We start from the raw sequence: 26,496 nt of genomic DNA, 5'->3' as shown, positions 1-26,496 counted from the left end.
GACAATGGCAGCTGTTGCTGACCTTTTTAAGAGTAATTTGAGTTGAGTACTAAGAAAGCCTGTATGGAGTGAAATACAGAACGTGGAGGTAGGTATCAATTCCTCAACGGAGGTGTGGACTTTTACCATAAAGGGACGTAGCGAAAAGGGGCAGCTGGAGGGAGATATTGGGTAGAAAGTTTGTGGGGTTTTTTTTTTAAAGATACAGGAGATTATACCATGCTCCATTAAATTTTCAAACACATGATGTGGCTCATAACAAACACTGAAACTGGCTAACTCTATTCTTTGAAGCATTTCTCTTTCTTGGTACTCTTGTGATTTTCTGTCTCTTGGCTGCTTCATCTCATTTTCCCCTGTCAGCTGTTCCTCTTCTAACACTGGATCTCCAAATAGCTCAATTCCATGGGGTTCTGTTCTGGCACTCTTCACCAAACTCTATCTAGTCGATCTGATCAGGCATATAGCTGTAAGCACAAATAATATGCTAGCAATTTCCACATTTGCACTGCTTGTTAAGACCACTCTTCTGAGCTCATCTCCTGACTACTTATAAACAACCTTCACTCTAAATTTCATGAGCAACGCTAAGGTTTTATCTGAAACCTATCCCTCATCATTTAGTAGCTAGAACTGCCATCTACCCTGCTGTCCAAGTAAGAGGTGTGGAAATCCCCTTGATTTCTTCCTCCTGCTTATCATACCTTGTACATTTAGCCTAGCCGCAAGTAGTATGTCTTAGGGCTAGCAACACATTTAAGTTTTCTGCCTCTACTCCATTCTGTTACCATTACTGTAACCCTGATTCTCTCATCTGGACCACAGTTTTTGTCTCTCTCCTGAGTCAGTCCACAAAGTAGGCAGAGAGATCTAGTAGAAAGTAAATGAGACCATATCCTTCTCTTACCTAACATTTTTAGGTGGTTCCCCAAGTCTTCTGAATGAACTCTCAACATCCTCACCCTGCTCTATAATAATCCCCTCATTTAGCCCATCTCCTTTCCCATCTCCTGTTACTTTCTTTGCTCATTAAACTTTAGTCACTGGCATCCTTCCATTTTGAGTTCATGCCTTTCTTAAATCTGTAAACATGTTATCCTTTCTGCTTTACACAGACTCTATCCTTTGTTTGGCTAACCCAAATTCCCATTTTAAGAATAGAGGAAAACTAGAATAAGAATAGAGAAACTGGAAAGGAGGCATTACAAGACTCACACAAGGAGGTGGGAGTAGAAAGGATTAACATAGCCATTAATCCAGCGACAGAAACTACCAGACTGCTGTAGGAAGTCAGAAACACAGATCTGAAGGTGAAGATAGGGAGACGAAGAAGCAAACCATTCACCCAGAGATAAGCCCCCTCCCCAGGGAAAGATGATGATCAAACCTAGCCAGCCCTCACACAGGGCCACAGTCCTTCTGCTGTGAGCATGCAGGTGCTCCTTTTCACCAGCTTGCTCTCTTTCTGCAAGGCAGCAGCCTCCTGCCTGCCTGCCTACCTGCTTGTGACCTGGATTATGCTGCCAGGGCCTCTTCTCCCTGAGCTCCCTCAGCAGAGGCCGCTTTCCTCAGGGCCACCAGCCTGCAACCATGCAGGCCTCTCTCAGCAAACAGGACAGCTGTTTATGCCCGCTTCTGTTTATGCGAGTGTCTTTTACTCTTCTGTCCCTGTTCCCAACAAACCTGTTCTTTGAAATATAACTAACGCCTCTGTCTCATGTAGAAACTCACTTGGAAAACTTGCCAGTGCTGCTGAAAGGGGAGCTCCAGTGAAACGTTTCCCAGAGTGAACCCAAGGACACTGCTCTCCAAACCCACTGACTCCAAAAACTACCTCACTTTTCCCAATGAGGTCTGATACTAACTTAAAACCTTAAATCTTCATTTCTTATCTCTAAAATTTATTCTCAAGATTAAGATCACCATGTAAAGTTCTTGACATAGTAACCAGCACACATTCTGTATTCAATGTTAGCGGTTATTTCCTTTATTACTTCTCACAGAGCTCTCTGTTATTTTCCTTGATAGTATCTCTTACACTTTGTAATTATATGTTTGACTGTAGTTGATTAATGAGTGTCCCTTCCTTAAACCATAATTCTATAATAGCAAGGATTACATACCTACTTTATTTCTCAACATATACCTAAGACTTAGCAGAGAATTTCACAAATACCAACTACTGAGTAAATGAATAAAAATTAGTATCACTAAGTATGTCTTTGTTAAATAACAATTACACTATGTAGAAATGACAGAAGCTGGGGGAAAAAAACACTAATGAATCAAGAGTGGCTCTTGATTATTAACCACAATTTTGAGGAAGTTATGGAAAACAAAGCAGATTGGAATGGATTGCTGAGAGGTTCATCAATACCAAAGAAATCTCCAGTTGAAAAATAAGTCTGTAGGTATACAAGTACATACTAGTTCTATCAGTCTGAGTCTCAAGCTCAGTCAACCAGGACTGGGCATGAAAGTGGGCTATAAGGATCAGCAAGATGGTTATTTAACCAAATGCAAAACAGGTACACCCACAGGCCAAGTAAAAAGCAATGGTGTCCCATTCAGACTCAGCTGAAAAAACAATTCTCTATATAGAGTAGGGGGTTTAGGCACAAAGAGTGTTTATGGTTACTTTTTTAAAAATTTAAGTTGTGGGCCCTCCTTAGTGGCACAGTAGTTAAAGTCAGCTCAGCTTTATGAAGCTGTCTGCAGCCACTGTAGCACGAGTTTGATCCTGGCCAGGGAGATGACCTACATGGTGTGGCAGACCTCTCCTGTCTCACCGGCTGTTTCCTTCAGCAGTGTTATTTCAGTCAATTTGCCTGTTCTGTTCCCCACTCTGTCTCTGGTGAATCCTCTCACCACCACCTCACCTCTGGCCTGTACCCTAGTTCTTCTATGTATAAGTAAATCTTTAAAAATATTTAAGTAGTATTATATATTTTTCAAACTTTTACTATGTAAAACTTTCAAAATTATACAGGAGAAAAGATACCACAACAATAAACCCGATATTTTCATCCCTTCGTTTCACAACATCATTGTGTACCACTTTCCCCTCCAACTATGCAAGGATTTCTTAACCTTGAACTAATGACATTTTGTGCTAGATCATTTTCTGTTGTGGATGGCTGTTGAGTGCACTAGACATTTTTACCTACTAGATGCCAGTAACAAGCTCTCAATTGTGATGACCAATAGTATCTTCAGACATTTCCAAATATCTTTGGTGGTGGTAAGGGAAGGAAGAATCACTATCAGTTGAGAACACTGGATTACTTCAACAGTAATTACTTCAGTTTGTGTCACAAAGAGATAAGGATTTAAGAATGTAATCACAACACTGCTTTCCAATCTAAAAGCAATACTAATACCTTATTATCATTTAATATTTGTTTACTATTTAAATATTCTTAATTGTCTTTTATGCTTTGGTTAGTTGGAATCCAGAAGGTCTATTCATTACAAATGATTGCCATATACTATATCCACTAAGGGTTTCCAGGGTGGGCCCTAAAGACAGAGAAAGAGGAGGATAGTTTCTGAGATTATTCTAAACAGTCACAAGAGATGTAGAAGGGGAAAAAGAGAAAACTATTTCCCAAACTAAATCAAAAACTAACACCCTAGTTTAGGATATGTCTCTGCTTGTCCTCCTAAAGGTTATATCTACTATGAGTATATTTCAAGTCTACTCAATGCGCCAAAAGCAACGTTCAACCAGAACCTTACAAGTGATCTTTACAAACACCAAAGACAGCAATAGTAGCCATGGAAAGAGGTACACAAGAAACAGACTCTTTAAAAATATACTGCAATTTGTGTGTAAGAGGTCACCACACTGATTAGTAACAAAATAAGCAATTTCACACCTAGCAAATTTTTTGATTACTATTAAAAAAAAAAAACAGAAAATAGTAAGTGCTGGTGGGATGTGGAAAAATTGTGCAATGTTGGTGGAAATCTAAAATGGTACATACCATTGTGGAAAACAGTATGGAAGTTCCACAAAGCATTAAAAATGGAATTGCCATATGATCCAGCAGTATAAATACCAAAAAATTGAAAGCAGGGACCTGAGGAGATGTTTATACATAGTAGCTAAAATGTGGAGACAACTAAGTGTCCATCAATGAGCAGATAAGAAAATATAGTATATACACAGAGACAACAGAATATTTTCAACCTTAAAAAGGAAGAAATTCTGACACTGCCATAAAACGGCTGAACCTTGAAGACATTATACTAAGTGAAGTAAGTCGCAAAAGACAAATACTGTTATCAACCACTTATATGATTCACTTAATAACTGTCAAATTCATAGAGACAGAAGTAGAACAGTGGTTGGTAGGGGCTGAGGAGAGAGGGGAATAAGAAGTTACTGTGGTATGTACTTTCAGTTTTACAAGATGAAAAGAATTCTGGATATGAAAGATGGTGATGGTTATACATTATTATTATTTAATGCCACTGAACTGCACATTTAAAAATGGTTAAAATTGTAAATTTTGTTATGTATATGTTACCATAATAAAAAAAAGGGGGGGGGGAACAGTATTAAGAAGAAGTTCTTAGGGGAAAAAAACATAATTGGGGGCAGATTATTTCTAATGAAAAGTTGAACTGGACAATAAACATAAATGAAAAATAGTAAAGATCAAATCATGGAAGTTCCCAAAACTCGGATCAATAAAAAATGTGAATTATGAAGGCAAAGAGGCAAGCTGCATAGATCTTAGAAATCTAATTAGCTATGCAAGAGGAGTTCCCAAAAAAGAAAATAGTGAGGAAGGAGGGAAAGAAATTATACATGAAAATCCCCTGAGTTATCCAGCAAAAAGGATCCATATCAAATTTGAATGGCAATATTTTAAAAATGATCTTTACTTAGATATGTCTAGGTAAAAAAACTTTTGAAATTTGGGGTTGAAAACAACCAAATATCCATCCATCCAATCAATCAACAAGAAAGAGGTCATCCCTAAATATTTCTGGCAAAAAAAAAGAAAAGAAAAAAAGAAGTTTCCTACATAGAAACAAGAATCAGATTCATATATGATTACTCATCTGAAACACCTAGAAGTCAATGGTTCATTGCCTTCTAAGTTCTTAGGAAAGATCTGGAATCTGAAATTATATATCTAGCCAAATAACATCTCAACATGAGCACAACAGCAAGGTGTTTCTAGAACACCGGGCATAAGGTCAGATAGATCTGTGAGTTTATATCTCTATTATCCCATTAACAGTCATGTGACAATCCCACCTCTTAGAATGCTTTACAAAATGCAAATACATCATCATTCTCCACTATTTACAGCTAATCAAAGATTTAAGAGGCAACAGTGGTATGCGTGAGAGAAAGATGAGTGAGGTACACACTTCGTTATAAAATAATCATTGGTATATAAAATAACCACATGGTATAACTACAGTTAATAATCCTTTATCACACATTTCAAAATTGTTATTATCTTGAAATCTTGTCCCTATATGTGGTGACAGATACTGACAGATACTGACTAGACTTACTATAGTGATCATTTGACAATATGTACAAATATTGTTGTACACCTGAAACTATTTATGACAATTAGAGTTCAATTAAAAAAATAAAAGGGGCAATATCTGCAAAGCACCTGATATGATATGATGCTTTGGCAACCAGAAGCTCACATGTTAGCAGAAAACTTCAGTTTAGCTTCCTTGGCTCAAGCAGGTAACCTTTGTTTAGAATAAGGCAACTATAGCCCAAATATAACCTACTGCCTTCTGTAAATAAAATTCTATTGGAGCACCACATGTATGTTTGTTCATTTACATATTAACTATGCTTTTTTACCGCAAAGGCAGAGCTGAGTTGATGTTACAGTATGGCTAGGGTTAGTACAGTATTGTTGATGACTATTAGTAGAGTTGACAACTATAAACAGTATGACAAGAGAGTTGGCTAGCCTGTTATCTTATAAGTATAAAGCTCTTATTATTAGTTATTATTACAGTTAATATTTGAGCACTTCTATAGCAGTGATAGAATACAGTTAATATTTGAGCACTGCTATAGAAGTGCTCAAATATTAACTGTATATGAGCAAAGCACATATACATAATATATCATTCAGCTACCCTAAATACTCTAAGGGAGACAATCATGAATACTACTTAATGATGAAGAAACTGAGTATAAAGGATCATTTGCCCATATTAAACAGCTACAGATCTAAAGCAAGAAGAGTACTAAGTTCTAGACTATTCATAAACTACAGAACCAACTTTAAGCTCAGGCAAAATAGTTCTCTATCATAAAAGTCAGGTTTTACCTCCTGATTTCTGAATTATATCCGTGTTTTTGATCAAGTTAAAGACAGTAAAGATGTCTGTGAAGGAAGGCGTCTGTGAAGGAAGACGACTCAGACTTACTAAGGAAACAGGAAAGAACTTGATCTCCCTGTGTCAAATCTCTTGGAGATAGGCTCACGATCAAGTCACCTTCCTAGGGCTCCTCCCAAACTGGACAGACTAGTCATCTCATCATGCTCAGGCTTGTCTTGGGCTGGGGCATTTGGAAAGGTGGCTTTACATCATGGAGTTGGCAGGCATTTGATCTTTTCCATATACTACTCCCCAACCCACCCGTTCTACCAAAATTTTACATCCCAGACTCACACTAAGGGTGGTGGTATTACAGAGATACCAAGAGTGTGTTTTTGGACAACAAATATTTACTTGCTTTATTCTTTTTCCAAGAAAACAAAGGACAGATATACCAACCACAAAAATAATCAATGAATTGAGTGCTATACTCCTTTAGCCCCAGCTACATGGCTAGCCTCTACATGTTTTGATAGAAATATTTATCAGTTCTCAAAGGCAAAGATACAATGTGGCTGTAAGTACTCTTACTGCCTCTAAAAACAATAGAAGTTATAAGGTTGCCCCTAGGGTCCAAACTCAATGACTGAAGGTTCAATCATTGTTGTCTGGGGCCAAGTTTTAATCCCAAAACTTTGATTTCTGTTGCTCATCTACCTTCCCTTAGGTCTTGCCTCTGTAATTATCTGTTTTAAAATAATAGTTTATTCTTACATCATTTTGTCCATTTTTCCATCTCAGCTGCAATCCCCTTGGGTTTCCCATTAGCAAATCACCCATGTGCCATCACCATAGTCCAGTGCATTTCCCTCCCCAACTGTTTTTGATCCCATTTCCCATTCCAGTCCCACAAAATGTCTCTGGGATATAGCTGTTCATTATTATTATTTTCTCATCTGTTCCGTTATATTCCTGCTATGAGAGAAACCATCCAGTACTTTTCCTTTTCTTTCTGGCTTATTTCACGAAGCATGATCTTTTCCAGTTCCATTAACATTGCTGTGCAATTATCTTTTTACAATAAAAATCTGACCAAGTCACTTCTTTCCTTACCATTACCAAGAGACTGACTCGTCAGGGCAAAGCACCACCAGACCCATTTTACTGCAGCTACCCTCTGGCCACTTCCACCTCACCCACATCAACTGTGCACAATTCCTCAAACATGTGACTTGCTACTACATCTGTTCTGTCCTCATTTTCCCCAGTTAGTATATTATTTATTTTATTTTATTTATTTTAACTGCTCAAAGCTCACTGTATATTCTTCCCACTCCTCAGGTACAATGAGTTTGAAGTTCTCACAGCACTTGGTATAATATAGTGTGTAGGTGAGTGACTTTTGAGTCTCAGTGTTCATGTATTTTTTCCATGACACAGGGAACTCCTTTCTTTCTGGAATCCTTAGCATCTCACCAGTAGTGAATGAATATATTATTAAAGGTACTCAGGGAATGACATCACAAATGGAGTTCACAATAATAATGTCACATATTCTGATAATTCAAAAATACCTCTTTAAAACAAGAATATCAACCCTTTACTAGATTTCAACTGTAGTAAAGAATTTAAGGAAAGTTAAAAGGAGCAAATGATTGGATCTGAGAACTGAGAAACTTTAAGGAGTTTCTGGGATTTGATAAGAATGTTTATATTGCCTGGTTCTAGAACTCTGTAGCACAAGGACTCCTCCTTCGCAAGTATCAAGATGCTACTACTTCCATATGCAAAATTTTAAAAATTATATAAATAACTATATCTACAATAATTTAAAGTATGATTACAATAGCTCTATCCTATTTTCTTGCTACTAACAATTATCAGTTATAAGGTCTTCACATGAAAACTCTATTGCCAAAAAATCCATTAAAAGAAAAGTAAGATGGGCCCTCCCTGGTGGCGCAGCGGGTTAAAGCACAGCACTAAGAAGCTTAAGCCACTTTTGCATGAGTTCAATCCCTGCCTGCCCCCAAGGTGACCACATGGAGCAGCAGACCTCTCCTGGCCCACCTGCTGCTCCCCTCAGCAGTGTATTTCGACAGTCTGCCTGTTCTGCTCCTCACTCTGTCTCTGGTGGCTCCTCCCACCCTCCGCATCTCTTGCCTGTACCCCAGTTCTGTATGAATAAATAAATTAAATAAACAAGAAAAGTAAGATGAGTGTATGTAGAAATTTGTTTAAAAGGAACAAGGCAGAGGATTCTCTGAGGTCTACAGTGCACTGTGGGTGCACTGTGATCCTGCCTTGGGAGCTACTTTGCATACTAGTTCCTAGTGCAATTTCTGAGTTCTGACTGACTGGCTCAGTTTCCCACTCTCCTTGGCCTCCTCTACTAAAAGCTGTAGTGGCAGAAGCAGCAATGAGGATGGTGAGCACCTACTGAGCAACTGCTATGTGCAGGCTCAGCATTAAATCAAATACTTTCTGTGCATCACTTCACTCCTCCCAACAACCCTATGAAGGAAAACCAATTTTGCAAATGGCAAAATTAATAATGGCAACAGAGTCGGGACACAAAACTCAAGTAGGCTGACTCCAAAGCCCACAGTTTTAACCACTGTACTACACTGTCTCTCCAGATATTTCACTTTGCCATTCACTCCTCAGTCTATATACATACATTAAAAACTATTCAATAGCACTTTCTTAGATTGGGGAATACCTCTTATTTATGAATGGAAGTCCACATCACTGTATGTTAAAATTTGATGGGAATGGCAGTAAAGGGTAATGACCCCTTCAGGATCAAAGAATCCATTCCCCCAGCTGCTGGGAGGGTTAAAAGTTAAAAGGATTTTTAGTTAGCTCCTTCCCCAGGAAATGCCCTTGTCCTAAGTCTAGTCCAGGGGAAAAGTTCCACTCCCTACTCCAATGCCAGGGCTTCTTATGGAATTGAGGCCCTTTGCTGCCTTTGTTCTGACCACAAGCCACCTTATTTCCTTCCGATAACCAGTACTACTGCCTCATTAAGTGCTGCACAGAAAAAACACTTCCAATAAACTTGCTGCACATGAATCTCTACCGTGTTTCACCTAGAAGAAAACTAACAAAACTGAGATATAAGACAAATGAGGAAATAACAGAGATCTATATGCAATACTATATGCCCACTGACTGCAGGGTCAGAGGGACTTCATAGATAATGCCACAGTAGATTTAATACATCATATAGTACACGAATCATCCAAGCTAACAGCAGTAAAAATGCTTAAGAAAAAGAAGCTGGCCCTCCCTGGTAACGCAACGGGTTAGGATGCAGCACTGCAAGCTGGCTGCAGCCGCCTCAGTGTAAGTTTGATCCCCAGCCCCAGAGGTGATCCACATGGTGTGGCAGACTCTCCTGACTTGCCTACTACTCCCCTCAGCAGTGTACTTCATTGATCTGCCTGTTCTGTTCCCCACTCTGTCTCTGGTGAATCCTCTCACTGCTCCTACACCTCTGGCCTGCACCCCAGTTCTGTATGCATAAATAAATAAATCTTAAGTTAAAAAAAAAAAAAGAAGCTGATTTCAAAAAGACAAATATAGCATGATTCCATTTAAATGAGATAGAAAAACTTTACGGAGACACAAAGTAGAATAGTGGTTACCGGGGACTGAAGGAGGAGGAAAATAGGAGCTCTTACTTAACAGGCTAAGAGTTCCTGTTTGAGATGATAAAAAATTTTGGAACAGGGTGGTAGTAATGACTGCACGACAATGTGGAAAGTACTGTATACCTAAAATGGTTAGTTTCATATTATGCATATTTTAGCACAATTAGGAAAAAAGCTGATTATATCAAAAATAATTTGGAATACTTAAAAAAAATAACACATGAGAAAGTAACCAGTTTTTTTGGACTCTGAAAGGAAGCACAATTGCCCATTGCCCCTCTTTGTATTTCTTTCTGCTTTGACAATAAAACATTAGCCTCGTGCTTAGAAAGTACTACAAGCGCCAGAAGATAAGTTTGTAACCCTTAATTCAAAGGAAGAATTCCCTTAGCAAATCCATTATTATGCAAATATTTCCAGTTGCCTCATTTCTCAAAAGGCATTTGTATTAAAATCTGGATGTGATTATCAAAATTTCCAGCAATATTTCTAAAGGTCTATTCTAATAAAATTTACTCCTCACATATGGGGTTTTTGAGAATATGTGTGCCTCTTCATTTTCCTGTTTGGTCAAAGGGAATTACAAAAAATTATTCTTTAACTTAAAAAGGAGATATATTAGTATGTCACAATTAGCAACAATCTAGTAACTAAGGCAATTCTATTTTTAATTATAATATTGAAACTACTCAAATCCACAGTAGCTAGGTAAAACAGGGATTCTATTAGGGGTAAGAAAAAGGCTGTTTAACAAAATACATACTCCACAGAGGGAGGAATCACAGATCTTTTGCTTAATCTTGAAATTTATCACTCTGACTTTATTGTAAAATTGGATAAAAAGGCATTTTTAGGGTGCAATATAAAAACCTATTGTAACATACATTTACTAAATTCTACATTTGATAGCTAGAAACTGGTGAATGAATTTGAACAGCAAGGATACCACATTAACTGAATTTGTTCCTGAGTTTAGGAAAGCTAGGCTAGAAAACTAAGGGAAATCTCTACACAGTATAGATATTTCATAATTTCTTACCAAATATATAGTGGCAGGTGGATAACATGAAAATGGTCAGAGTATTCACATTTCTGATTCAAATGCTCCCCAGATAATGAGATTTCATAAGTTTTCAAATGTTTCATTATTTTAACTAGGTGAGGAAAATCTATGGTTAAATAGTGGAGTTAGAAAAAATAAAGCTCAAAGTCTGATTGATAAAAAGGGAAATCATGATGAAACATTTTTTCTTTTTTTATAAATAATAGCTTATTTTTACATCATTTTGTGCATTTTTCCATGTCAGCTGTAATCCCCGTGGGCTTCCATCACCAAATCACCCGTGTGCCCTCACCATAGTCCAATGCATTTCCCTCCCCCCACTGTTTTTGATCCCATTCCCCACTCTGCCCCCATAAAATATCTCTGGTACATAACTGTTCATTATTTTATTATTTTCTCGCCTGGTCTGTTATACTCCTGCTATGAGTGAAACCATCTGATATTTTTCCTTTTCTTTCTGGCTTATTTCACTCATGCTTATTTCATCATAAGCATGATCTTATGATGAAACAAACATTTTCTAAACTCAAATGCAATGATTATTTCCTAGAATGTTGACTGATTTCTCTTTCTCTTGTGCATTTTGATGGTAGTCAATGTTGTCCTAGGCAAAACATGCCATTTCTAAACTTGAGTACTTAGGTACTCCTGCTCTCTGTTAAGAATGGATTCAGCAGTCCTGCCTAGACCACATCTCTAGACTTTGGGACTTTACACTAGAGGACTGAAAAACCACAAACTATCAAAAGCAACAAAGGGTTGGCATTTTATAGGCTAGGGGAAAAAAAACAAACCCAAAGTCAAGATGTTTAAAGATAATGATAAGTGTGGCATAGAATTAGGGTCTGTATTACCAAAAGGTAATGTTAATAAGGCAACATGGTAAAAATAGAGGTGTCTTTTTACCTATTAAAACATAGTATTGCTATTAAAATCCATAATCTACATTTAAAAACACACCGAGTACTTGTTTGTTACTCTTCTATATTAAGTTAACATGGAAAACTTGAGAAATTAAATACACAACAGGGACAGATACACAAGGTCACCACAGACGATGAACAAAAAAAAAACACGGATGAATATTGTACACCATAAAAGAGACAACAGACATAAGGTGAGTGGCTCACCTCGTCTATCCTTGGAGTCAGTATTACCTGGTAATAAATGAAAAATAGAAACATTCATTCAGATTAAAGAAAAACATTACTAGTCAATCTAAAGTAAGACAGAACAAGCTCCAGGAATATACTTCCTTTTTGTATATGTAAGAGCTAGAATGAGGCACTGTGCAACACTGTGAAACAACACTGACTAGGTTCACTAAACTTCAATCAGTTGTTTTGTCCTCCTTGAGTATAAAGACAATGCACCATCAATAGTCATAAAAAGTACAAGTATGCAAAGAGAAATATGAACACAGCAATATTGGAGATTTTGGGGCCATGAAATGCAACAGGCAAAATTAATGTATAAAAAAACCTAAATGATAACAGCTAATAAAATCAAATTGGTATACAACAAACTTTATATACTAGCAGAGAGAACCTTAAGGATTATAGAATATCAACATGTCTTTATAAATTTCCCACTGTAGAAACATTACACACAATATTCTATTTTCCCTCCTCACCTTGTCTAGTTTCACTTTTTACTTTGTTAATTAAGAAAATCGCAAGTGGAAAACAGCTATTGTGAGTATATAGTACACACAATATTCTTTCAACAAAATGTTAATTGCAATACAACCATATGGTAACAAAGTTTGAAAACTACAAAATACCTGAAGAAGATCCAATAAAATAATTCTTAACAGCAGAATTCACCAACTCTTGCCTAATCTTTCTCTCTTGCCTTTGGTATAGAACTCCTGATTTTTAGCTGAGCACAAATCTGACCAGCAAGACAAAACATTTCTGAAAATTCTTTGTGTTAGGTGTAGTCATATAAAGATTTCTAGCCAATGGGATGTGATCAAAAGTTATGGGGTATAACACCTGGGTCACTTCATTTGAAAAATAAATTACTTGGCTTCATTTCCTTTGTTCCCTTTTCCAAGTGGTTGGAACCAAAATTCAATGAGTAAAGCTATCTCTAACCAAACCTACAAAAGCAATTTTGTTAAGAAGACAGGGCCAAAGAGAAAAGGAAGCTAGATAAAGAATCCTCTCACTTTTCCGCTCTCTCCGCCCCACCCCTCCGCAACCCACACTTCTGGCCTACACCCCAGTTCTTTAAAAACAATAAATAAGTCTTTAAAAACAAAAAGACATAAAAAATAAATATTTATAGCTATACAGGAAATTAATCATAGCAGGTGATGTTCTTCAAATTATTCAAAAACATTTGAAAAGGTGAATGAAACACAGTTTTCTAGATAAATCTCAATTCTTTCTATGAAGAAAAAAATACAAAAACCAAAGTGTATTAAAAATAGCATATATACAAAGGAAAAACAGACTTAAAAATAACTTATCAATGGAAAAATCCTAAATAAATTATAACAGCTCATTATAAGAATACAACATGATCAAGCAGAGTAGTTTTCACATATAACTGGCTCAAAATCTGAAAATCTATTAATATGATTCACCACAGTAGCCAATGAAGAAAAAAAACCTTATAGGTGTTGCCCATTGAAGTAGACCAGGCAACTGGCAAAACTTAACACACATTCTTGACAGCTTTATATGCTCTTTAAAAACAGGAATTTATGAAGACAATCAGTATAAAATATAACTACAAAACCAATAGCCTTCATATCCACAACAGCAAGCAGCAAGTCAGAAGATACAATGGAAGGAAATACTCCATTTTTACCACTAAAGACAAAACAAAAAAGAAAACCTTTGGAACATGATGAAAAAGTTGAAAACAGATGCAGCATTAATGGTGAAAACTTTGAAACACTTCTAAGAAATACAAAATTAGATAGAAGTAAATGCAAAAACATCACTTCTTGCATAGAAAGATTGAAGATATCAATTACTGCCATTAATCTATAAATTTTACATGAACAATAAAAGATTTGTTCCTGCTAGACAACAGTATTCCTAAGGAAAAATAATCAACAACTGCTAGCAAAAATTATGAAAAATGAGATTAACCTTATCAAAGTTAGTAGAACTCATGTATGAGAATTTAGTATATGTAAACTCAATATACGATGAGGGGCATTTTCTGTCAGTAAAGAAAAAAACAGATAATTTACAAAGTTGGGGCAACTTTAGGAAAAAAATTTATCAAATTGCTGATGGATCAAAAATTTAAGCTTACACATGGACAGACACAGAATAAACTAAAAAAGTTCAGAGAAGAAAACATGAGAAAAATTTATAAAATGATTAAGGATAGCTTTCTTATGTGTGATCCAATCTCTAGGACATTTAAAAACATTTAATACTAAATGATAAATTGTTTAATAAAAAATTAAAAATCACTAATGATGGCTTCTGCAATGCAGAGTAATAGATGGTCAAACTGAGGGGAAAAAAACACCTGCAACTTTATCACAGATAACTTTCTAATGTTAGGGAAAGTTCTCTGCCTATCAAAGAGACAGAAAAATTTGACACCCCGTAAGAAAAATGGGCAAAGGATATAAACATAGAAGTCTCAGAAAATATAAACATAAATGATCCTTCCAAATATGGAAAGGTGGTTTACTTCATCTAGTGAAATACAAATCAAAATTATACTGAAATAGCACTTTTTACCTGTCAGACTGGTATAGATCCAGTTTGATAATCCATTACATTGAAGAGAGCGGAGGAAAACAGCTTTGAAACATGCTATATATTCCAATTTGAATAGGAAATATATACATCAATTTATTTCCCAACAATGAAAATGGGCTACATCCACCAATTTATGAATGCATGCTTCAAATTATTTAATACACCAATATTCTCATACATGTTTGAAATGTCAAATTGTATTATCTAAGAGTACTCTCAAAACAGAGCCCTCCCTGGTGGGGCAATGGGTTAGGATGCAGCACAGCAAGCTAGCTGTAGCTGCTTCAGTGCAAGTCTGATCCCTGGCCCCATGGTGCAGCAGACCTCTTCTGTCTTGTCCACTGCTCCCCTCAGCAATGTACTTTGTCAATCTGCCTATTCTGCTCCCCACTTCGTCTCTGGTGAATCCTCTAACCACCCCTGCACCTCTGGCCTGTACCCCAGTTCTGTATTCATGCGTGTATGCATGCATAAACAAATGAACAAATAAATAAATCTTTAAAAAAAAAAAAAAACAACTTGAGGTTGAAAACAACCTCAAGTCACTAACAGAGGAAACCAGATAAACAGATATAGGTAAATTCATATAATGAAACAACTTTTTATTTATTTTTTAAAGATTTACTTATTTATTTATTTAGACATACAGAACTGGGTTACAGGCCAGAGATGCAGGGGCAGTGAAAGGATTCACCAGAGACAGAGTGGAGAGCTGCGCAGCAGCTAACCTGTTGCGCCACCAGGGAGGGCCCCATGAAGCAGCTTTTTTTTTTTTTTTAAGATTTATTTATTTATTCATACAGAACTGGGGTACAGGCCAGAGATGCAGAGGGTAAGAGGATTCACCAGAGACAGAGTGGGGAGCAGAACAGGCAGATGATCAAAGTACACTGCTGAGGGGAGCAGCGGGCGGGTCAGGAGAGGTCTGCCACGCCACGTGGTCACCTCCGGGGCAGGTGGGGATCAAACTCTTGCGGAAGTGGCTTAAGCTTCTTAGTGCAGTGCTTTAACCCGCTGTGCCACCAGGGAGGGCCCGAAGCAGCTTTTTAATATAGAGCAAGCATGATAAACTAAATGAAAAAAGAAATGAGCAGAAACATACATAGTGTATTTATTGTGATATTAATGTAAAAAATGGGGAGAGCTACATACTTGCTTATTTTAAAAAGGAAAAATCAGGAAGAGTGATATATCCCCATATAAATTACCCCTTTGAGAATGGCCTATATCAAAAAGAGTAGAAATAACAAGTGTTGGCAAGGATGTGGAGAAAAAGAAACATTCATCCACTGTTAATGGGAATGTAATTTGGTATATGGCCTTTGCAGAAAATTTTATATATTCCTAAAAAAAAGAAAACAAAACAAAGCAAAACAAAAAGGAAATACCATATGTCCAATGTCCTGCTAGGTATTTACTCAACGAATATAAAAACACAAGTACAAAAGATATGAATGCTTATGTTCATAGTAGCCTTATTCACAATGGCCAAGTAATGGAATGCCTATAGACAGATAAGACAAAGAAACTGGAATGTCCACCCAATGGAACACTGTACTTTGTGACAAAATGGTTGGGTCTAGAAGATATTATGCTAAGTCAGTGAAAAAGTGAAAGACAATTATCAATTAATGGCTTTACTCATTTACAGAATACAAATAACCAAAGAAAAACTGGAAAAGCACAGAAAATTAATTTGTGAAAAATATACTAGTAACTAGAGTAGGATATAGGAGGGGGGAGGCACAGGGCATTGGAAATGGAGCTCTGGTGGTGGGTGAGTAAAGGGCACATATGGAGGTGTCAACTATAGTCTCAAAACTATACAGGTATGTAAATAACTGAAAAGTTTGAGGGGGAAAAAAGTTCAACATGAGTGAAAAAGACATCAAGACCCATTTTTGTGAAATACAGAGACATCAACAATAAAGATAAAACAAACACAAAGCATTTAGAATTACGGTTATCGGTAGAATCCTTCAAACCTGGGAGATGAGAGTCAGTTTGGGCAACAATTAAAATTATTCTGGGGAGAAAAATATTCCTTTAAATTCTATGCACAGTCCTAAATATTTATAATATTTTAAAGATTTATTTATTCATATAGATCTTAGGCACAGGTCAGAGATGCAAGGGGCAGTGAGAGGATTCATTAGAGACAGAGTGGGGAGCAGAACAGGTAAAGTGATGAAGTACACTGTTGAGGGGAACAGCGGGTGAGACAGGAAAGGTCTGCTGTGCGATCAGGGTCAGCTCCCTGGCAGGGGATCAAACTCATGCTGAAGTGGCTGTAGCCACTTCACAGTGCTGTGCTTTAATCCACTGCACCACCAGGGCGGGCCTCCTAAATGTATGTTTACACATGTAAGGTACCATGCAATTTACCTCCCATGCATCCCTTTCTCAGAAGTTCCTGGCGATGTTCTACTAAGTGATGGAGTAATCAAAAAACAAACAAACAAACAAAAAAAAACAGTGAAGTCAGGAAGCAGAAAAGAGATTTTCCTAGATGACAGAGAAGGACAATCCCATCCTAACACACCTGTGCAACAACCCTAACAATCAAGAAGCCTAGATTTGAGTAAGAAAATGGCCAGCTCAGGAGGGAAGTCTGTGGGTAAGAAAGAACAATCTAAAAGGTCTGAATTTGTAGGAAACTGTATTGAGAGGCTATGAAGACTGTGGGCAGAACTAACTAGGCAAAGAGAAAATAAAATAACAAAAATAGAAGTCAGTGATTATATCCAGAAAATCACAAACCATGCTATAGCTAGCTCAGCAATGAATAATATTACATAGTCAAAATGATATAAACACAACAAATACATTTAACCAAAAAGTATGATGCAGCAATTGTGGGAAAACAGGTAATACCGTAACAGGTATCATAAAAGTTTCCTTGTGTTTTACTCACCTTGAGTAAAAATTACCACTGAAATGCAGTCTGTTTCTTCTGAGACATAAAATATGTTAACTACAGAATAACTGGTTTCTTAGCTATGGCATAATTTTGATGTAAGGCAGATTTGGAACACTCAGTTCCCTCACAGTAGAGTCAAAAAACCGTAAAAGTAAGAAGTAACTTACTACCTGATAATTCTGAGAAGTAAAGCAAATCATTTTACCTCTATAATTTAAAATAAACAGCCATTTAAAAGCATACAATTATCCATGATCATCTCACAGCATTCTTAAGTAAAAAACAACATGGAATGTAAGTTAAGAATATAGGCTGGGCCCTCCCTGGTGGAGCAGCGGGTTAAAGCGCAGCACTGAGAATCTAAAGCCACTTTCGCATGAGTTCGATTCCCGCCTGCCCCGGAGGTGACCATGTGGTGCAGCAGACCTCTCCTGACCCGCCCGCTGCTCCCCTCAGCAGTGTACTTCGTTGATCTGCCTGTTCTGTTCCCCACTCTGTCTCTGGTGAAGCCTCTCACCACCCCTGAGCCTCTGGCCTGTACCCCAGTTCTGTATGCACAAATAAATAAATCTTAAAAAAAAAAAAAAAAGAATACAGGCTGTATGGCCTTCCCTGGTGGCACCACGGGTAAGGACGCAGCACTGCAAGCTACCCACAGCACTTCAGTGCAAGTTTGATCCCCAGCCCTGGAGGTAATCTGCATGATGTAGCAGACCTCTCCTGACCCATTCACTACTCCTTTCAGCAGTGTACTTCATCGACCTGCCTGTCCTGCTCCCCACTCTGTCTCTGGTGAATCCTCTCACTGCCCCTGCACCTCTGGCTTGTACCCTATTTCTGTATGTATAAATAAATAAATCTTAAAAAAATAAAGAATATAGGCTAAGTAGAGTACGCCTGGGTTACAATTTCACCTTTTTCATTTACATATTTATCTTGTACAAGTTACTTTGCCTGTTCTCTCTATATATTGCCATAATTCACAGCAAGAACTATGTGCTACACCACTACTCAGCAGTATGTGTTTGCATATAACTAAAATAAAATCTGTGTAATATTACATGTAAAATGAAAAGAACAGAAATGGAATAAGACTATTAAAGTTAATGGTTGTCAATATAAAACTGCTTTCCCAGTCCTCCCTGGTGGTCCAACCAGTCAAAGTGAAGCACTATGAAGCTAGCCTCAGCTGCTTCAGCATGAATTTGATTCCTTGGCCTGGGAGCTGTTCCACAAGGTGCAGCAGACCTCTCCTGTCTTGCCTGCTGCTCCCCTCAGCAGTGTACTTCGTTGATTTGATTTGCCTGTTCTGCTCCCCACTCTGTCTCTGTCTCTCACTGCCCCTGCACCTCTGGCCTTTACCCCAGTTCTATATACAAAAAAAAATGAATCTTTTTAAAAAAATAAATAAAGCTGACTTACCTGTAAAATATAAAATAGAACCTACTTCATGGAGTTCATAGGCTACCATATAGGATTACTCTATAAAACTGCTAGTACAATGTCTAACGCTTAAAAAATATACTTTCCATATGTAAGTGCACTGTAAATGTTTCATCCATACTGACTCATTTAATTCTAATAACTTATCTATAAGTCAAATACTATCATTATCATTCATTCTTATTTTACAATGAGGTTCAGAGAAATGAAATAAACGTGCTTATGGTCAACTAGCTAGTATACTGGCAATGATGGGCTTCAAATTCAGGTAGTGTGGTTCAGCAGACTGTGCTTTAACTTACAAGTGCTGCATTATTTTTTCTACTAGAAAATATGGGATTAAAGCATGCAGGTGGGTTCTCAAGTCTAGCTAAAAGATGTCATCTGTAGCAACCAAGTGAGATTCATATCAGAAAGTACTTTCTGATGCCCCTGTGAGCAGATGTGATTTCATCTCAGGGCACTTGCCATCGAATGGGAGAAACAGGAGCCAAGGGAAGTGAGAAGGGTGATTTTTACTTGAAAAGGAGTGGCAATCATATAGCTGTCAAGGAACAACTGTTTTTCTTTACTCCTCACAGAAGCCCTTTTAGGGACTCCCTAATCCTCTCTTACAAACAAAAACCAGAGGCTCAGAGAGATCAGAAACTTGCCCTACTTAGTCTCAGACTCAGGTTTCTGATTCTATTGCAGAGTCACTTCCACTTCAACCAGTGATTAATTTAAGCAGGTAAGTGAGCAGGCTGAGGCCCTGAACAAACTGACAGTGCACTGCAAGTTAACTCTACCCACCCCTAACTACAGTATTCCCACTCCACCTCTATTTTTGATGGACACCCAGGCCTATTCTCCTACTCCAGATCTCTCTGGATCCCTTCCTTTTCAACACTAATCTTATTACTCAGCCCCTGCAACTCTTTCCAATCTCTAGCACCATTAATTACATCCTTTTTTTATCCTGTATTTTCAACCTTCTCTAACCTTGAGATATGTTTAAGCCTCCCCAATCTAAGTAGGGCCGCATGCATAGCACAATGTCCTCCAAAATCTTTCTTCTTTCCTCTTAACTTTATGTTAAGAATCATCGAAATTTCCTGTATCTAGGCTTGATTGTTCTGCTTGGGCAATCATTTCAATACATTTTATGGCTAGAAAGCAAAGGGTGAATAAACTCAAAGAGCAAATGAGTACACACAGAGACCCATTTCTAATACCTGAAGGAGGGAAAGTTTCTGGAGTGGTCGCTGCAGTGCTGGAATTCCCCTCCCAAAGTTCCGTTCTAGCACCTGTGAATTGGTTATCTGGAAGCCACGTTCCATTCAGCGAAACTGTAGTGACTACAGAATAGGAGCTTGTTGTTCTTGTGGTCCCATTGTCAGAGTCTGAAGAGTTGACAGTGGTTACATAGGTGGGTCGCAGAGTTACATTTGGGCTGAATGTTGGTGTCATGGAAAGAGAAGTTACTGAAGAAGCAGGACTTGAAGTTTTGGCCTCTGCAAGTGACTCAGCTGTTGATGCTTTAACTGATCTTGTAACTTCGACTGAAGGTGAAACTAAAAACACCAAAAAATAAGGAAACACCATACGAAGTACGCATTAGCTCAAAAGTTATGAGGCACAAAATAGCAAGCCTTAATAAACTGTCAAACTTTTGGAGACCAAACCTGAGATACACACCCTTCATGCTTATTTAATATTGGACCTTCCTACCACCTCCAAAAGTCTAGAGTCTAGGGTGGAAGAAAGTGAATTTTCACTAAGTTCCTAAGATCAATACACAGGAGTCTTAAATAATACCAATATATATGTACTTTTAAGAATAAACACATAATCTTCATTACTTCATAATAGTATGTGATATGCAGAACAATGTTAAACATTAAACATGACTCGAGATTTCCAGATTCTTAATTTTACCACTGCTTTTAAATAAAACTTCAATTATTTTATTTAAATTTCATCTCCTCACCTAGGTCTCCAAATACGTATCATTAAATGTGAAGCAAAACTGTATTCTCAACCCCAGCCGTAAGGAATGGCAATTTACCTGTGGTGGCATTGTTGGCACCTGCACACATCAGACCACTGCAGAGCAGAACAAGAATGAACCAGGAATCCATGCTGGCCTGAAAAATAGGGAATGGTGTTAGAGAAGATCCTACATTTTTCTAACTATGTCCAAACTACTCACCAAAGGAGTATTAGGCAGAAATTTCCCAGCTATTATTAAAATATGCTGATGTGACTGAGTTGTTCATGCACATTCCTCCAATCTAAATGTTCACTAGAGATGTTTCACTAAATGGAACAGTAGAAACAATCCAAAATCCCAATAATAAAATGCTATATTCAAAGAATTTCAAAGGAAATGGAATAAACCTTTCATTTTTAATGCTCCTTTAAAAAAACATTTATTTATTTATGCATGCAAGAGCTGGGGAGCCCTTAATTTTTTTTAAAAAGATTTATTTATGCATCCAGAACTGGGTACAGGCCAGAGGTGCAGGTGCAGTGAGAGGCTTCACCAGAGACAGAGTGGGGAGCAGAACTGGCCGGAGGATGAAGTACATTGCTGAGGGGCACAGCGGGCAGGTCAGGAGAGGTCTGCTGAGCCATGAGGATCACCTTGGGGCGGAGATCAAACTCATGCGGAAGTGATTTTAGCTTCTTTGCTGTGCTTTAACCTGCTGCACCACCAGGGAGGGCCTGAGCCGTTAATTTTTTTTTTTTAAAGATTTATTTATTTATTTGTACAGAACTGGGGTACAGGCCAGAGATGCGGAGGGTGAGAGGATTCACCAGAGACATAGTAGGGGAGCAGAACAGGCAGATGGACAAAGTACACTGCTGAGGGGAGCAGAGGGCGGGTCAGGAGAGGTTTGCCTCGCCATGTGGTCATCTCCAAACAGGCGGGATCGAACTCATGGGGAAGTGGCTTAAGCTTCTTTGTGCTGTGCTTTAACCCGCTGCGCCACCAAGGAGGGCCCATATGCCCTAAATTTTTAAGTTTAAAAAGGACAATTCAAAATCGAATATACCATGATCTCAAATTTATCTATGAATATGAGTGAAAGACTAGAAACATTTTATATAAAATAGTTTGACACTGAGCTTTATTTTTCTTTCGAAATGACTAAAGTAAAAAGTTATGATATTTTTATAAGTAAAAATGATGGGCCCTCCCTGGTGGCGCAGCGGGTTAAAGCACAGCACTGAAAATCTAAAGCCAAGCCGCTTTCGCATGAGTTCGATTCCCGCCTGCCCCGGAGGTGACCACATGGCGCGGCAGACCTCTCCTGACCCGCCCGCTGCTCCCCTCAGCAGTGTACTTCATTGATCTGCCTGTTCTGCTCCCCGCTCTGTCTCTGGTGAAGCCTCTCGCCACCCCCGAGCTTCTGGCCTGTACCCCAGTTCTGTATGCACAAATAAATAAATCTTTAAAAAAAAATGATAAACAAAAGTTAAAAAGAAAATAGATTTTTAACTACAGAGCATGAATATAAGAAGTAAAACTGAAAGGAAATGGCATATACCTAAAGTAAAAGAATGCAAGGGAAGAGAACAGACTGGATGCCAAATTGGGGAGGATTTGCAAATGTAACATAGGGAGTGAGAGACATATCAAAATTTAAAATCCATGTCAACAACAAGATATAAGCATAGATCCAAACCAGGAAAACCATCCAGGCCTTGCTCTTCCCAGAGGACATAGGATATTCAAGGCAAATTCTGGAGACTTACTGACTCAACTGCAACCACACCCATCCTTACTTCCCTTCCCTCCTCCAGTCTCCAAGTATCTACTCTAAACAGCCCAAAGCCACACCATCAGGAAGTAGGGTTGAGGTTTTTCATTCCTCAAATAAAACCGTTTTTCCTGGAGTCCCCATAATAATCCCTGTTCTTGAAGCCTTCTTTGCCTTATCATTTCTAGCACTTCCTTGTTACTGAAGACATTGCAAAATGGCTCAGTTTTCTTCCCCAAGTCCCTGTATTCTCCTGGAAGACCATCTACACAGATAATCACAATTCACATATGGGCCAGTTTCAGTGTTCTTTTCCCCTTTTCTCAATGACCTGACACCTCCTCTACTCTTGGGGGCATCCTGACAAAGGCTGCACTCTAGATTTTAACATCACCAAGAGAAGCTATAATGCTGAATCTTGCCAACCTTCAACCACACTTGTATCCCTACAGTTCTCTCTTTGATCCTGATGAACCAATCTTTTCTTTCTGAAAGATCTGTACTACCTATATTTCCTTCTCCACAAAACCAAGAAAACTTGGTGCCAGTTCAACTACTCCCTTGCTAATATCCTAAATTCCTTTGCTAATTGTTCTTCAATTACACTTACAAAGAGATTAAAATAAAGGTTGATCTTGAATGAATTCAACAGTCAGCCCTACACTAACATTGCCAGGTGTTACTGAGTAAATCTAACTGCACTCCACTTTATGCAGTCTTTCTGTATTTCTCTATTCAGCTCTCTCACCAACACTTGACAGCAGCGATTGCAAAGAACCTCTTTTCTCCACTCCAACCATCTCCTTCCACAACCTTGGCTGTTAGCCTTGTCTTCACGTTAGAAAATAACAGAAGCAATTTGGACTGAGACATCAGTTACCATATCTTACACATTTTCTTTCTCTGCAATTCCTACCGAGAACCTTTTGGTAGGATGAGTCGCTTAGAATCTTTGTCCTGCAGATCTGTACCACTATCTTAGCTTGACTTCTTCCTTTCACAAGTGTTAAAACACAATAAAGAATTTCTCAAAGAAATGAAGAAAAATTCCATTGAGCCTACATCAGTCTTCCTGCTAGCATTCGCTGTACTCCACTTTACAGCCAAATTTCTAGGAAGAATTGTCTCCATGGCAATCTGATTTCTTTTTCAAGTATTTCACTGAAACAGAAATGGCATATTTCTAAAGAATGAGTTATTTTAAAATATTTGCAACTCTTTCACAAACTAATTTCCCTATATATGAAGGATTCCTACAAATTACTAAAAAGGGAACCAAAAGCAAAATATATGAAACGGACTATTCATAGAAAATCAAGTTGTTCTCTTTAATATTTAAAACGATATTCAGTAGCACTCATGATCAGAGGAAGTACAATTTAAGCTGTACCGTGATGTCATTTTCTGCCTACTACATGAGGAAAAATAAAAACTAGCAACACTGTACTGGCAAACATTTGAATAAACAGGCATTCTCATATGATTTACAAATATTTATCACAGTTACAAGAGCACAAACACTGACACAATTACACTTGACAACTTTGCGGACACACCTATACTTTTAAGATGACCTATGTACAAGGCTATTCAATAGAGCATTGTTTTTGGCAACAGAAAAAGGTTAGAAATAAGTGGTTATTAATGAGAGTGGGGGTGTGTGGTTAAAGAAATTACAGCATATTCACAAAATGGAATTACCATACTGAATAAGGAGACTCTTTAGAGATCATTTCAGTATACAAGACACGGTTTGATTTTCAACTATCTTAAAAATAGCTCTTGCAAAAACAATGAAATTTAAATTCATGAAGAGAAAAGCCCATTGATACCCCCACTCCACATCTCTTTGTTGTTAATCCTTAACATCACTCTGTTCTATCTAACTTAATGACACCTCACACTCTCTCAAATTCATCTCTTCCCCACAACACCTCTTTCTGAATTAAGGATTTTAAAAGCTGGTTCTCTAATGAAGGGCTAGTCTTGATACAGATCAATAGTTGAATTGGAGGGAAATATGCCCTGTCAATATCAGAAGGAAATCAGTCTTACCAGCTGTAGTCTGCCTGATGCCAAAAATTCTGTGCACACATTCTAACAGTAGGAATGGTTCTGACTTGTTAGGCATGATTTTTAAGATTGGTTGCTATTTGTGCCATTTTTGTTTTAAAAATTAGTCTGTGTGACAGCGTTTTATAAAAATAAACACTTACTGAGATGGAAAAAGGCACAAAATGATGTAAAAGTAAACTATTATATCATTAAAAAAAAAAAACTACACTTACTTTATGATCCACGCCTATATATTTACTCAGGAGATAGAAAAGCATGTATCCACAGGAAGACGAGTATAGGAATTCATAAAACCAGAAAAAACTTATATGACCATCAGTAAGAGACTATAAGCGAGTAGAGGAAGACGAGTATAGGAATTCATAAAACCAGAAAAAACTTATGTGACCATCAATAAGAGACTATGTAAACAGTGATACAGTCTCACAGTGAACTATTACAGAGCAAAAAAGGTACACAATTACTGCTACATATACCAACATGGGTATTATGCTGAGTGAAAAAAGGGTAACGATGCATGATTCCATATAGATGAAGTCCGAAATAAGTGGAAAAAAATCAAAACAGTTGTTGAAGAAAGAAAAGGAGGATTTACTAGAAAAGAATATAAGTACCTGTATGGGCAACAGTGCCTTTATCTGGACAGGGAACTGAACTGCATGTATATATCCATTTTACAAACTCACTGAATACAAGATTTATATACTTCACTGCACATAAATTTTACCTCTAAAAACAATTCCACCATTTAACAAATATTGTACTATCGTAAATGATATGTATTCTTAAAGTACTTGGGAAGTACATATTTAACTGAGATACATTTAAAATAGTATGAACCACAGATGAGTGTGAAATGATTAGATAGTAGATATATAATAAAACAAGCATAGCAGAATGTTAATTATAGAATCTAGGTAGTAAGTACAAAGTTCTCTCAACTTTCACTATATTTGAAAGTTTTTATAATAAAAGATTGATAACATGTTAATCCAAGGAAAGCCAGCATTTACATGGTATTGAATTTCATAATCCTGGAATGTAGTGTTTTTGCCATTTATTCATGTTTTTCAAAGTGATACCATATTCTTTTTTGCCATATACATTTTTTCCTGCATTTATTCCAGGTTATATTATCTTACCATTATGAACCGGGTTTTTTTTTTTTTTTTTAAAGAAACTATTTTTCACCAACTTTATTTCCACTTTCTATTAAAGAGTCCGTGGAAGAACAGCTTAACCACTCTGTGGTTGTTCCTACCCATTCAGTGGTCTACTCAGTGAGAGCTGCAGACCAGTCTTCAGAGGCAGGCTGGGTACCCCCAACTTCAGTAGGGATTGTTTAACAGGTACAGAGGGCACTTGGACAGCTTCAGGCCAGCTTGCAACCTCAGGATGAGTAGCAGTAGATTATTGTTAAGATATTTAAGTGTACATTGTGGAGATTTCATACATATAAATATGTAGTGTTCTTGGATTTCCGTCATTGTGTTAATGAACACATCCATACCTCAGTTTTGGGGGGAGAGGACAACAG

General features: G+C 37.5%; 1 protein-coding gene across 2 annotated transcripts in view; it reads right to left on the bottom strand.

Moving 5' to 3' along the window:
- Nucleotides 1-21,260, bottom strand: part of PTPRA (protein tyrosine phosphatase, receptor type, A) — a 61,101-nt gene extending 39,841 nt beyond the window's left edge. Inside the window, exons 1-3 of one of the 2 annotated variants that reach the window (XM_004687352.2) lie at nucleotides 21,185-21,258; nucleotides 20,352-20,690; nucleotides 12,168-12,194 (exon numbers count right to left, since the gene is read on the bottom strand). In XM_004687352.2, coding sequence (XP_004687409.1) covers nucleotides 12,168-12,194; nucleotides 20,352-20,690; nucleotides 21,185-21,257 — 439 coding nt within the window. In that variant the 5' untranslated portion in view covers nucleotide 21,258. Of the gene's footprint in view, nucleotides 1-12,167; nucleotides 12,195-20,351; nucleotides 20,691-21,184 lie in introns of both variants that reach the window. The other variant, XM_004687351.2, reaches the window with a different exon arrangement.
- Nucleotides 21,261-26,496: the final 5,236 nt, after the last annotated feature.

The sequence above is a fragment of the Condylura cristata genome, unplaced genomic scaffold, assembly GCF_000260355.1.
Source record: "Condylura cristata isolate star-nosed mole 26May11 unplaced genomic scaffold, ConCri1.0 scaffold00022, whole genome shotgun sequence".
NCBI lineage: Eukaryota > Metazoa > Chordata > Mammalia > Eulipotyphla > Talpidae > Condylura > Condylura cristata.
Note: the sequence above shows the minus strand (reverse complement) of the source record. Positions and strands in the feature narration are given on the sequence as shown.